We start from the raw sequence: 15,132 nt of genomic DNA on the forward strand, positions 1-15,132 counted from the left end.
AGGATGCAAAGGATAGTTTGATGATGAAGAGAGTAAGACAGGAAAACATAGATTATTGGTCTCATGCAAAGCATATTCTAGGGTAGAAATTCATTAATAATAACCATTTTTTACTTTGTGCTCATCTTATGAGCTGGCAAAGGAATTTGTCATACAGTAATAGCAGGGATTAAAATCAGCTGTATTAGAGCCATAAGAATTTGGATTGGGGAGCCTCGTGTCTTCTGGTGTTTAATTAAACCATTCCCACAATAGAGTCAGGGATAGGACCCTAATCCTGAGAAGGATTAGCGTAATTGTTATAGTAAGATCTTGACGTGTTCTCTTTGATTTGTGGTGAGAATTCTATCATAGACATAACAAACCTGCTCCAGTGGCTTCTTGTTGCCATAGGTAAGATTAAAGCTCTTGGGCCATCTCTTTCATCTGTCAAGGCACCCGAGAGAGACTGTGTTGCCACAATGAATCTAGAAACAATTTCCCAACTGGTGTCCATCAGTTTTGACTAAAATGTTTCTGCTGATTAGAAAAACAGGTGTTTCTCTTCGTGGGTACAAATGGAATTTCGTTTTCCTAATGTTCATGCAGGACAACAAACAGGATCCAGGTAGCTCTTGCCTGAGTGGTTTTGGCCTCTGCCTTTAGTTATGTGGCAGACATCTACCGGGAACAAGCTAAAACCTGGGAAAGATGCAAAAATATTACCAGCCCAAGCTTGGCCACAGAAGAGGCAAATCCGCAACCAATTTTTATGTGATTATTAATCAGTCTAATCAGTTGTACATATCTTATATGATATCTATGGTTTCTGGCAAATGTAGCTATAGCTTGTGACTGAGTGAAAAAAAAAAAAAGCCTTTTGGCATCTCCACCCAGCTCTAATACCAGCAGGTTTCCTTTGATTCTGGCACCATGTAAAGAAGAGATTTTTCAGTTCTTTGTCAGAGATGATTTCCCATTATTATTTAGTCTTCACTGTATACTCTGTACTATTTAGTCTTAATTAAATAACCAAAAGCTTATCTGGCCTAGAAATGTTTTCCTTCTATGCCATGGGCCTCAAGTTTTTCCCCCTTTTCCTTCAAACTTTAAAAGTTTATCCTAAACACAATGAAGCAAAAAGCCTTTAAATTTATCTATCTAAAAAACTGAAGTAATGACTTTTAGAGAAAAAAGAATAACTGATCCAAATATAGTTTAACATATATATCTGATCCCAGAATTTAGCTATCAGTATGGCTATTTTAAAAATGGCAATTACTATTTTTTGTAATAGCGATTTTTAATTCAATAAATTTTTTGAGTGTCTATATCAGCGTTGTACTAACTGCTATAAAAGGAGCTAGGAGAATGTCTTGTAGGATTCCCATAAGCATCTCAAACTCAACATCTTCCCAAAGAGAGAATTAATATTCCCTTTAAACTTTTTTCTTCTCTAGTATTGCTAAATTTATTGCACTGTCATTTACAAGCTAGGGTCATCCTTGACTCCTCCTTATTGATGCCCCCCATCAACCCCTCCTTATCAAGCCCCCTTACAACCTCCAACCAGCAAGTTACCAAGTCCTGCTCACTCCCTGCACATTCTCCCATGTCTTTCCCCTGTACACTGTTCCAGTTGCCTCAACCTTGTTTATTCTTTTACTTAATCATCCAACATTTGTTTTGTGAGTGCGGTTCTAGAGCTAAACACTAGTGAAGCAAAAATAAGTAAGATACGCTCTCTGCTCTCAAGACATTGTAGTCAGAGGGTCAGGCATAAAAACCCATATTATGAAACAATATGTTAAGTGGCATGTTAGAGATATAAATAGGATATTGTAATAACACCAAGAAGGGGCACCTAACCCAATCTGAGGTTTGAGTGAGCCTCTCCTTGAAAACTGCTCAAGTTGATTGTTAAAGGATGAGCAGGCCCTGGTCAAAGTAATAGGGCGATGGTGGAAGGAAGGCCATTCCAACTGCATGGGACAATGTGAACCAAAGTAGCTTTGAAATAACCTGATGTTCTCAGGAAATCACAAGCAATTCTGTATATTGTAGATCATCAATTATAAAAGAGGACTGGGAAAAGTAGGCTAGGGCCAGATCATGGGAAGAGCTTAGACTTTATCCTGTAGGTGCTAGAGAGCCAACAGAAGGTTTTAGAGAAAAATGAGATGATCATGTCTTTGTTCCAAATAGGTAAGTCTGATAACAGTGAGGAGGGAAGATTCGAAGAGGACTAAGTCAGGGAGAGATGTTGGGAGACTCTCAGAAGTCAGGTGAGAGATGATAAAGGCTCACCCAAACCAGGACAGAGACAGCAAGCATAAGAGAGAAGCATACAAATACAAGCCCTGTTTAAAAAAAATAGTAGCGGCAGATCTTATCTGTGGCATGAGGGAGTAGGAAGAGTCAAAGATGATTCCTAACTTGGATGATGGATTAGAGAGCTGAACCAGCAATTGAGACAAAGAATAACTGAGAAGCTTCCGGCTTAGTGAAAAGATGATGAATTCAGTTTTGAACATGTTGTGTTTGAGATGCCTGTAGGACATCCAGGTGGAGATCTCTGACAGGCAGTTAGATATACAAATCTGAAGCTTGAGGGACAGGGTGGGGCTGGAGATAAACAGTTGGAAGCCATCAAAAATAGGTAATAGTTGAAACCATGAGAATAGCTCATCCAGAGAGAATGAGTAGAGTATGAAAAGTTGAGGAACTCTTGGAAACACCAATATTTAAGGAAAGTTTGGAGAAACAGGAGCATTTGAATTGAGAGGAAAACTTGAGTAGAATGTGGTACCATGGAAAGCCAAAAAGTGAAAATTTGTAAGGAGAGATCAAAACAGGGTCAACATTGTCAAATGTAACAAATAGATCTATTAAGATAAGGATTTTTAAATAATCATTGATTTTGGTATTGAGGAAAGTCCTTTCTGACCATATTAAGAGTAGTTTCAGCAAAATAATGGGGACAGGAATTAGACTACAATAGACTGAAGAGGTATGAGAAATGAGAAAAGGGGGCTGGTAAAACCTTTCAACAAGTGAAAATAAGAAAAGGGGAAAGATATTGCATTTAGAAAAAAAGCAGTCTAGGGGCAGTTTCTAGGAGGAACAACTTTCGCGTGTTTACCAGCAGAGAAGGAATAATCAATACTAAGGGATATGTCAAGAATACTGGAGGGTAGGACAGTTGCGGCCAGGCCCCTGATAATGTGGGGCAGGATCAGCTCAAGGACATTGTAAATAGCTGGTAGGGTGCTGATAAATGAACAAGGTGGACTGGAGGGTCTCTTCTTCCCCATCATTTATTTGCCCTAGACTATTTCAATATTTTCATCTGAGAACCCTCACTTTCAACTACTCTAATTTGTCCTTCATGCCCCCACAAGGATAATGTTGCTATACTTCAAACCCAATGTTATCATTTAAAATTTTTCAGTGTCTCTGTAACTAAAGAGGAATTTCAGAAGCTTCCACTGCCTACTATTCCTACACTTCCTTTTTGAGAAAGTGATTTCATGCAGTCCTTTCTGTGTAAAATAATTAGTGCTCATTCCATCATCTGCAAGTCGAATTCTAATTTTTTCTACTGGTTGATCAGAGATCAGTGCCTGGTGAAAATGGATCCATTAGCTGTAAGGAAGCACAACCTTTTCTGAGATGGTTTCGTACCAAATCCTGTTCCAAAGAGAGCACCCGACATTGAATGGTGGTAATACCAATTACATCAGGGTCTCTCGCTCAAGAAGGATAATCAAATGGAGAATGAACAAAGAGAGAGTCCATCACTCTACATTGAACTAGTATTGTGACCCAATGAGGAAGCTATGCATCCCAGCCTCAGCAATACTGGAACCTAAAATGTCAAGATCACTAAGAAAGAGATGCTGGCCCATCACTATTTCACATTCTTTGCAGTAATCCTTCACTTCTGGGTTTTCTTAGCACCAATCTTTAAGTGCTGAATTGGACTTTGAACTGCCTTGATTAGCATTTCCTACTTTATGTTTTAATGTTCTTGTCTTATGAAAACAGGTTCTGTGGTTTGGGAAATACTGCATACCCCTCCACTTTAAAGATTCTCAAATGATATTAGTATGTCAAACAATCCCAAAAGCCCTTATAGCAAGAGACTTTTTAGCTTGGTTTTACCCAGTTTTTCCCAAACATTTTGACCAGCGAACCACTTTTCTTTTTTAGTAACAACTATTAACACCTCAATAAACACATTTTGGGGAAACTAGCACAGAGGATAAGGTCTGTATCATGCATAGAGTCCAGGTTTAATGTGGCAGATTGACCACAAGCATTTATCTACTCTTCCACTTGAAACTCCACTACAAGGACTTTAAAGACATAAAGCTCTTCAACACCCCCCCAAAAGACAGAATAAGAAATAAATCCTAACAGACAAGAAGCCAAATTCGTTTTAAGAATTGACTTCGCCTTGGCAGGAAGTTACCATCGCGAAGTGCCTGGAGAGGAGAAACCTGTCAGAGCTGCAACACACCTGCCCCTCGGCTCCTCTGTGGCTCAGAGCTGAAGGAGTCAAGTGCTGAGGAAGGCAGGGCTGAGGCCCAGGTCGGAAAACAATTGGTTCAAAGTCTGTAGGCAAATTAGTGGGCCCCAGGTCCCTCACCCCCACCCCACACAGTCAAGAACCTATACAGATACATATAATTTCTTTAAAAATTGAACAGCAGCATCTGGACTCAGAAACACAGTATAGTAAAGAGCAATCAATCTAGAGGCTGCAATTAGAAAGATGAAAATGAAACTTGGCACCTGAGGGATGGAACCCCTAAACTTCTTCCCAAAGCCCCTAGGATAGCAGCAGACAGGCACGCACCACCATTGTCAGCAGGCTGGAGAGCTCTTCCTTTTCTTTTTTTTTTCCTCCCCAAAGCCCCAGCACATAGTTGTGTATCCTAGTTGTAAGTCATTCTAGTTCTATGTGGGACACCACCTCAGCATGGCCTGATGAGCAGTGTGTAGGTCCGTGCCTGGGATCCAAACCGGCAAACCCCAGGCCGCTGAAGCAGAATGCGCGAACTTAACCACTCAGCCATGGGGCTGGCCCTCTGGAGACCTCTTCTGACAAGAAATTGAATGCTTAATAGCAGAGCTCCTTTAAAAAGGCCAGAGTAGTGCGGAGCACATCCCTACAGTGAAGCCAACAGGTGGAAGTGTTGGTACCCACAAATTGTTTCTAAGTAACATTTTAGTGCCATATTCTTAAAAAAAGAAAACTCTAAGTTCAAGCGAGATAGATGGAAGCAAATACCTGTGAGTTAAGGTCAAAATAGATTCCAAGACCCAAGATGTACATTGAAATAGAGCAGGGTAGGAACTTAGTTTGTAATCAATCAGACTAACGAAGGTCATTCAAATAGTATCAAGAATTCAGTGACATGAATAATCAAGCACTTAGGAAACTGAGTTTAAAGACAGGGGAGTTAGTCTCTGGGGAACTGCATGGAAGTGCAACATAGAACCCACAGTTTAACATTAAATTGGCAAACTATTGGTCTGTAGCTCCTTAAAATCAATCTCCACACCTCAGAGCAGAATATGTTCACGGAACGAAGAACTGAGCTCTGTCTAGGGGCGGGAGTTAAAAAGGCCCAGCTGTCAGAATAAGAAGGGTTGGAGGTTTGGAGGTAGGGTGAGAATATGAGACATTGCAAATCTGGAAACACCAAAAACAGAAAACAAAAAAAACCCCCTCATTCCTAAAGAAAACTTTAGTCTTGCCCTCTAATCCTCAGCATCTTTGACCCATTCAGAAGTTGGACTCCCTTCAATCAAAACATAGCGTATTTCATGTGGCCATAATTAAATATTTGGGGGAGGGTAGATGAAAGAATTTCGTATTATCTGTAAAAATTGCAGGATTTCCTGAAATGGAATTATGAATTGTAAGGACTGGCTTCTAGCTATTGTTTGTTGCTTTATTTTTATTCCATTTCTGTGAATTCTTAGGCTACTTTTCCAGCTGGTCGTAAATTTTGTGAGTGGATTTTGAATTGAAAGTCCTGCCTCAGAATGACTAGACCAAATAAAAAGTGCTTCAATAGTATACATTTCTCTTTTTTTTTTTTAAGACTTTATTTTTCCTTTTTCTCCCCAAAGCCCTCCAGTACATAGTTGTATATTCTTCGTTGTGGGTCCTTCTAGTTGTGGCATGTGGGACGCTGCTTCCGTGTGGTTTGATGAGCAGTGCCTTGTCCGCGCCCAGGATTCGAACCAAAGAAACACTGGGCCGCCTGCAGCGGAGTGCGCGAACTTAACCACTCGGCCACGGGGCCAGCCCCATACATTTCTCTTAAAAGACTACATTAGCACATTTTGCCTGGTCAATCTGATGTTTCCCAACCTTGGAGAGCCAGTACCCTCCTTCCTCTTCAGACCCCACCCTTGATCACGAAACACATTTGTAATCAGAACATCCCCCCGCCTAATCTGGTCTAGAGAGATTTTGGAACACTCGCACCACCGCAAATTGTTTTCTATTTTGTTCTGCGGATCTGGAACCACATCAGAAGTTCCCTGGGTGTTATTCAGGTCGAGATCCGTTTAGGAAAGGTATTTGCTTGTAATCTGCCTGACTCTTTTCCAGCTCCCCAAGCTTTCCCTTTTTGTACCGGCTTTTTGAATTTTCAAAGTTATTTCAGATGAAGCAATTAATGGCAATACCCTCATTGTGATGAATATTTATGTGCAATCAATTCTGAGTATTGAAGTTACATGCATTTAATAGTAAAAGTTGCAATGCTAGTTTTGTTTTATAATTTATACCCGTTTTTCGTTCGTTTGGGAAATCTCACAATAGCCATCGGCCAAAACCAGTCAAGTTGAATTGTGGCTATTTGTATGCCTTCTGAAATGTCTGTGTGCCCAAGTCTTTAATTATGTAGGCATGTGGAAAGATCTACAATCATAAACTGGTAGATTGCTTAGCATATAAGACACCTGTGAAAAAGTAAAAGTTGCTTCTACACGCCAAAGTACAGAATTGCAATTCTTATTATACTGAGTCAGAGAAAAACGTGATCATCTACGTATCCTATAATATCTTATCATTACAGCACTTGATTCGAGCTCCAAAATGACTCCTCTCCAAGTTTCTATTGTTAATATATTAAAAATATATTATGGTTTTTTTTTTTTTGAGGAAGATTAGCCCTGAGCTAACTACTGCCAATCCTCCTCTTTTTGCTGGGGAAGACCGGCCCTGAGCTAACATCCATGCCCAGCTTCCTCTACTTTATACGTGGGACGCCTACCACAGCATGGCTTGCTGCGTGGTGCCATGTCCACACCCAGGATCCGAACCAGCAAACCCTGGGCCGCCAAGAAGTGGAATGTGCAAACTTAACCACTGCTCCACTGGGCCGGCCCCAAAATATATTATTGTTTTGAAACACTGTAATCTTTACTTGAAAGTCTATTTGTACATGTAACTTAATCTAAATTTGAATATCGCTGTGAGAAAAATAGTTTTGATTATTATACTTACACTTGTGATTATAAAACGGTGCTGATCTAACAGGTTATCATACTTTACGGAGATCAATTGTCCTTCACTATTTCTTCCTAATTTTAAATATAATTTGCCACAGCAAATTCACAAAAAGAAAATAAACAAAAGCAAAACTAAAGACAAGGAGTTACTTTGGAATATTTTAAAGTGGCAAAAAAATTGTCATTTGACATTCATGTTTAAAGTAAGGTAAAAGTTTGCCATATCGTGTATGTGTATATTCTTAATCGTATGAGATAATTCCTCATCCTTCTAGGTAGGCATGTCTCTTTCTCAGTGGTCAAGTCATATGTACCCAAATTTAGAGAAGGGTTGGAAGAGTCAAACTTTTAGAATTTGTCTCTGATTGAGGTGACTACTACATCTAGAGTCTTTGTCTCTGGTTCAAGGCCTAAATCTTTCACTAAATCTTCCTAATAACTCATTTTGTTTGTTATTATTATTAGTCCCTGGAGGTAACCTAACATTTGTATTACCAACAGCTCTCTTTCAAAGCCACATTCCAGTTGACACTTCAGTTGGATTTTAATAATCCCAAATGGTCCTCTGATTTTGGGAAGGACCCAAATGGGCATATTTCCACACATGAGATCAAAGGAAAGAAGCAATTAGCTTTTTATTGTACAGGTATCAAACATCTTTCACTTGCATAACATTTCCAAGCCTTAAAATTACATCTAACTCCTTTTCCTCCGCTTCAGAGCCCATAAGAGTAGGTAAAATAAGATAATATTTTGAAACTCAGAGACAGCAGTTTGACAGCAATGTTGGATATTGAATTTTACAAATAAGTTCAAAGAAATAATAGCCGTGTGAACAGATTATCATGCCCATCATAAATTAGCACTAAATCTTCTTAACGTACTGAGGAACTATTCATTACATGGAAACAACATGGTGCCTGACCTTGGGGAGCTAGTCTCAGACAATGTCTTTGAAGTCATTTCATTCTTGTTCTTACTTCAAGTATCTCAGACATGTGTCTTTATATAGCCCCCTTGAGGGTAGGGACCATATCTGAATTACTCCATGTGTTTTCTAACGCAGAGAACTCTGAAGAATGAAAGATGGATACTATATGGAAAAAATTACTTAATTTTAATTTTATAAGATATGACATCATTTTGTTTCTCTTCTATTGCTTTTCAGTTATAAAAGGTTACATGAATTCTTGCTAATTCTAAAAATCTAAAAATAAGTATATACAATAAAAACAAAAACTCCTACCTTTACACTACATACACCCCCCAATCCTCACTCCCTTCTCCACTGGAAACTCTAATAACAGTCTGGTACATAGTTAGGTCCATTTAAACATACACTCTTGATTTTAATTCCGTGCAATTAAAACCATTAGGCTGTTAACATTTGTGATCACGGGATTCATACAACATTGGGCTTTATTTAGAACTACCTTGTTTCTGCATAAACATTTTTAAGGAACAGTAGCAGTTTATGAAGTGCATCTTAATCTTCAGTATGAACACTTCTGTTCTTTCTATCTCAGTATTGAATTCTGCTTATGCTTGGCTTATACAGCCAACAAATTGAGTCTATGGTAGGTTGATGGTAGATTCAATTCATAGTGACAAGTTGAAAGTTCCCCCTCATCATTGCCTTTTTTCCTTCCCAAATGGTCTTGGTTATTTTCCTAGATTTATTCTTTAAGACATATTTTAGAATTTCTTTGTCATGTTCCCCCCAAATCCTGCTGTGACTGCAATTGGAATAGCACTTTAATTAACTTGGGAGGATCTGACATGGCATGTCTTTCCATTTGTTCATGCTTTCTTCTATGTCTCATTAAACTTTTGATGGATTCTTCACCTGCATCATTGTTGAACTTAATGAAGTTGTTTCTTTGCAATGGGCTCTTTTCTCTAATATATTTCCTATTAATTACTGATAGATTATAGAAAAGTTATCCAATTTTTAAATAGTAACTTATAATATCTCATTATTTTTCAGTAGATTCCTTTGGGTTTTCAGAGTAAATAATCATATAGCTACAAAGAATTCTTTGGTAATTTCTTATAATGAAATATTTCACTATATTGAAGCTTGCATTCCTGAAATAAATTGTATCTACTAGTGGTATAATGCTTAATACTGCTGGATTTTTTAAAGACTCCTGGATTCAATTTACCATAGCAATTGCGGAGGATTTTTACATATACTTTAACAAATTAGTATTGAAAAAATTCTTGCTCCATAGGTTTGTCAGCTTTCAGGATTTAGTATCAGAGTGATACTGGCTTAACAAGGGAATTGGAAAACTTACCATCTTTGATTATTTCCTGAAAAATAGTTTTCAAAGAAAACCAACTGAATTAAGCGTTGTTAGGCCAATCCCTGGCATGGGTGTGTAGGAGTCAATCTTGAATAGCTTAACGGGGGCGTTGGCACTGTAGGAGGCATTAGGCTGGCCCTCAGAAACCAGGGGAGACTCCGTCATCTGTCTTCCTTTCTCAGAGAGCACCTTAATGATTTAAAAATAGAAATACACTATTAACCTTCCCGTTGTGATCTGGCAAAATATTGACACTACTCCCAAGTGGAAGCTATGTGTCAGCAGATACACTGGAAATATGTATTTTTGTGTATTCCTTTTATGAATCACATTCAAGACTGTTATGTGTCTACACTAGCATTATCCAACATTTGTAATGCAATGTTAAATGCAAGCCTGAAGTCACACAAAACATTAAAAGAATGTTTTTAAAGAACTATAACCATTTGCATCGGGGTGGACCTTTATCTATTTTACATGTAATTAGCATGCAGATCATCAGGCAATTGCAAAAGCCAGAACTGAAGATAAAATTATATAAACAAAATTAACCTTATTTTGGCTCCAGAACACAGGAATAATATTTTTTCAGGGTTGAATGTAATATTTATGCATAAGTGTTTCCTTAAATAAACTTCCTTAAAAATATTTACTACTCTTGCTATTGGTGAGTACAGACCTCTTCCAAAATGGACAGAACCTTCAGGAAAACATTGGTACCCCTCCCCAGCCTCTCATATTTAAAGTTGTAGGGTAACCAAACAGAGGTGGAAGTAGCTGCACGTAATAGAAACTTGCAGCCTTGGGACCTGGAATCTTAATCAGTGGTTAACTGCAAACTGAGCTCTAAGTGAGGATCCATAGGGATTCCCTACCCCAGCCCACTGATTTCACCAGACTTCTTAAGAGTCACTTCACCTGAGGGCCTGATCATGAAAAGTCAAACCTCCCATAGCAGTAAGAAAACAACTCATTTCTTTGGGGTTAGCAGGGTAAAATTGGTTTTTAAACACATTGCTACTAAATTTTTTCCTTCAAAATGGGGATGGCTTCAACATTTTTATGATTACAAATTAATACACATTCACTGTATTAAAATTAAAGTCAAGACCAAAAGTTACAAAGAATACATTTTAAATCACCTATAATTCCACTACTCAAACATCCCTACTGTTAACTACGTGGTGTAGATCTTTACAGAATTTCCATTCAAATAAATCTTCTAAAAAGGTTCATGCTCATTTGCACCATGACTAAAAATACTTATCTTCAAAATAGATGTCATGTCATTTTTTTCAGATATTCTATATTTTTGGAACTATTTTCATTGCGTTCTCTTATATGGGATCAAAAAATATGTACTTAAATCATTATATAGCACACAAAAGAATAAAAAAAATCCATGTGAGTTAGTGGTGCTTTCATTAGTCATCAATTATAAATAGTTATGTGTCCATATTGACCTAAAATAATCTTATAATTTCATTAATATGATAGAATTGATCATTTGTCATTCGTTTCTAAAGACACCCAAAACATCTTTGCCAGTGTTTTCTCTCCTCCCTACTTCCCAACTCTCCCCTAATCTCTGTCTTCATCCCCTCTGATGGTGGGTGTTAACAACCTGAGTTATATTAACCCAATGATTAAAGCTAACAATTACAGGATTTCACTAGGCAACTTTTTGTAAACTGTACAAATAGAGAATAAATATGGCCTCTTTGTTTATATATGTGTGTGCCGATATTCATAAAATGTCTGTCAATAGAATCACAAAGAAACTAGTCATATATGTTGTTTCTGGGAGGGGAATTGAATGACTGGAGGTGGGGGACAGAGGTGGAAGGAAAAATTTTTATTATATACCCTTTCATACTTTATAAATGATTATAATACTGCCTATTCAAAAACGTAAGATAAAGATATGTCTACATATGTACAAACACACATAAAGTTATTTGCTTAATAGAGCATAGGCTGCTCCTTCAGATTCCACAACATGCTAAGTGCTCAGAAAAATGAAACCACTAATTGTAACAGTGTCAGCTTATGGGTGTGCAATGGAAAAATATTTTTTCTTTTCTCTGAAAATAGTTTTAGTTGCCATTCTATAAAAGCGTGCCATGACAGGTTCAGAGTACCGTGTTTGAATCAGCAACTTAGCAAAGACATGTCAGTGTCTTCTCTATATGTTAGCATCTAACATATAGTCTAAATACACACACACACAGAGCAGTGTGGTAGAGAAACCATCTAAGACTATTCCTTAGTTGCATTTGGGACAGCTGCTCTGAGGAAGAAAAATGGCAGAAATTCTAATTTTGACCCTGGTCCTTTTTGACAGATAAGTCACTCTGGTTCTTGGTTGCGTAAATCATATTTGTGTCCTTTGGAAAACCCTTTCTAATAGAGATGCTGTTCAAGCTTGTGAGTTAGGTGTATTGCTCTACACAGGGCTGAAATGTCCTTCATTTTTGTCTCACTATTTTTTTTTTTGTTCTTTATTTGCAGGTAGTGAAATCAAAGTTGTCCACAGAATATCATTTTATCAAAATGAAACCGTCAAGAAATCATATTGTTGGGAAATATTTCAGCAATCAAAGCAAACGACAACAAGACTCTGTAACAAACTTTCAGTCACCGTATCACGTCCAAGGTCCAATTAATCAGGTTTGCTCTGAAATCCTTCTCAGCAGGATGTGTGCGAGTCAAAGAACTGGGTAGACTCCCTGAGAAGGACTGAGTTTGGAGTTGGAGACAAGCCACTCATCTGGATGCTGGGCTAGGAACCAAATCCTGTGCAACTCATTGTATTTTGGATTTACCGCACATGCTCATGCACACCAGCACACGCATTCACTCCAATGTACACAGTGCTAAAAAAAGTAATAATAACACTTTTCCTACAGCCTTATGAAGTTAAGATATGCACTTGAAAATCTGTTGTTTTCAAGGGGAAAGATAGAGCTAGAAAAAGGTTATTGAACTATAATCATAAACTAGAACCACGGTGTGCCAGGTATTGTGTTGTGATGCCAGGTATTGTATTGTGATAATAAAGAGAAATGTAGACATTTGAATTACGTGGAAAAAAGATGATAATGCTGTTGAGTATTGTGTTATCTTCTCTATGGGTATCTTAATACAGACGAGGGGAAAAGCAATTACATTCCACTTGCAAGCAAGGATTGCTCTTGTGTCCTTTACCAGGAGAAAACAGGGTGTTTATGATGGCTTAGCCTGTGTGAATCTAATGCTTATGAAAAACATTTCTTCCTATACTTTTAAAATTTTATGATTGAAAAGAAAAGAACAGGAGTGGTCACGAGGGAATTCAAAGAGATTCTATGAGAAAGATAGGCAGTGTGATATTTTACAGTTGAAACACTGATATATTTAACTTTGTACTCTTTGTACTGTTCATGAACATTCCCTCCTATCCTGTCTGTGGACTTGGATGGGTAATTGCAATCTAAATGGATTAAATACGTAATTTTAAAGTAAGGAACAAAATATAGTTCCTCATGTATTACTTTATTGTGTTTCATTACTTAAGAAAGCTTTTATTTGCTGTCAGTGCCCTATGTAATTTAAGAGCACTGTAACATTTTATGTAACATTTTTCAAAGGGTTAGGCATTCTCAAGTACATAGGCATTTATTTCCATAAAGCGTTTGTGTATATCCACAAATACTACTAGGTTACTAGTAACTGTATTTTGACTTTCTGGAGCCACTGTATCTAATCCAAATTTAGAGTAGGCATAAAATTTTTTATTGAACTGTGGCATACTTATAAAACATAAATAATTCTAGCATTGAGAAGTTTCTCTTCCATATTTTAAGTTCAAAATAATAAATTCATTCATTTTACAAATGTTTTGTCGTGAGATTACATCTCGCAGTCACACTGCTTTTAGAGGATTATTTTTCTTTCGGGAAAAAAAGCTGAGCGGGTCAATTCAATACATGACTGAAATTACCAAATGTCCAAATACCTCAATTTCATTGCCATACAAAAAATAAAACTATTTTGATTGATCAGTTCCTTAGTATGAATATCAACCTCCTTTAAATACTATATTTTTATATATATTTTTATATGAAAGTAGACATGAATTTATATTTAACTGTCTTAAATTATATTTAAGCACAGATATCACTTGATATAAACAATACACATCTGCATCTGATGGATGATAGATTTTTTAAAAGGATGGTACAGCATTAACTTTTAAAATGAAAGATTTTTCTAGTATCTGCAGCTATGTACAAGCATGATTTTTAGGTTTTCAATGATTTTCTTTAAATGATATAAAATATTGCCAATTCATGCAGCCTCTCCATTGTGTTTTAATGTATGATGTGGTCTATAGTAGGATTGTAGTCAGTGGATATTTCTTGTAATTTACTGTCAACCTAACTGTAATAACCATCTGACTGAGGTTAGTCTGGCATTTACCTCTTCACCATTGAAATAATAATGGATTTTAGAAACAATTGTAATAATACTATTAATAAATGTCTTATTAGTAATAGTCTGTGTTCAGAGAGTATCTTTTATTTTCCTTTTTACTAGAGGTCCCAGACCATGCAAACAGTGACCACTTGGCAGGGATATTACCATTCAGATCCAAGTATTGGGGTGTAGTTTAATAGCATTAACTATACAGTTCCTTCCAACCCTGATATTCTTTAAATTTTGATCAGATAAACTCCCTGCTGTACAATGGCCAAAGCTTTTGAACATAGTGCAATGACAAGCTTTTTTTTAAGATAAAAATGCTAAGAATCATTTTAACTACTCCTTGATTGAAAAAACTACATTTTATTTTACCTTGAGGAAATAGGTGTGTGTGTATGTGTGTGCACGTATATTTGTGTGTGCTTAACGAGTTCATAATTTGAATGGGAAAAATAGAAATAGGCATTTTAACATAGTTTTAGATGTAAAAGTTAAAGGAAGTGTATTATTTTTGGTAAGAATTGATTAGTACCCAATCTAAACTAAACTAAACTAAAGAAAACATTTATAATATTAAAAGTCAAGCACAACTGCATAAGCCTTTCCAAGCATCACTGTTGACATTGTGTTTGTGCGTGTGTGTGTGTGTGTGTGTGTGTGTTCAAAGGCACAGTTGTGCTATTTGCCAGCCACGCAGGTAGGCGGATAGGATCCTGTAGGGCCATATGAAAAAGAAGGGCTCACCTTGCCTGCTGGTTGTTTACACTTGGCTTATTTAATCTTCTTTGTGTCAGTCCCTGTGTCTAGCAATCTGCTCTACAGAACAATGATTTCCATTTAGGAA

General features: G+C 37.1%; 1 protein-coding gene across 4 annotated transcripts in view; it reads left to right on the forward strand.

Moving 5' to 3' along the window:
• The window catches only part of CPED1 (cadherin like and PC-esterase domain containing 1), a 272,074-nt gene extending 257,713 nt beyond the window's left edge, over positions 1-14,361 (forward strand). For all 4 annotated transcript variants that reach the window (XM_070512455.1, XM_070512448.1, XM_070512440.1 and 1 more), the window contains one exon: positions 12,336-14,361. In XM_070512455.1, the coding sequence (XP_070368556.1) occupies positions 12,336-12,548 (213 nt within the window). In that variant the 3' untranslated portion in view covers positions 12,549-14,361. The remainder of the gene's footprint in view (positions 1-12,335) is intronic.
• The last annotated feature ends 771 nt before the right edge of the window (positions 14,362-15,132 follow it).

The sequence above is a fragment of the Equus asinus genome, chromosome 1 (genome assembly GCF_041296235.1).
Source record: "Equus asinus isolate D_3611 breed Donkey chromosome 1, EquAss-T2T_v2, whole genome shotgun sequence".
Classification (NCBI taxonomy): Eukaryota; Metazoa; Chordata; class Mammalia; order Perissodactyla; family Equidae; genus Equus; species Equus asinus.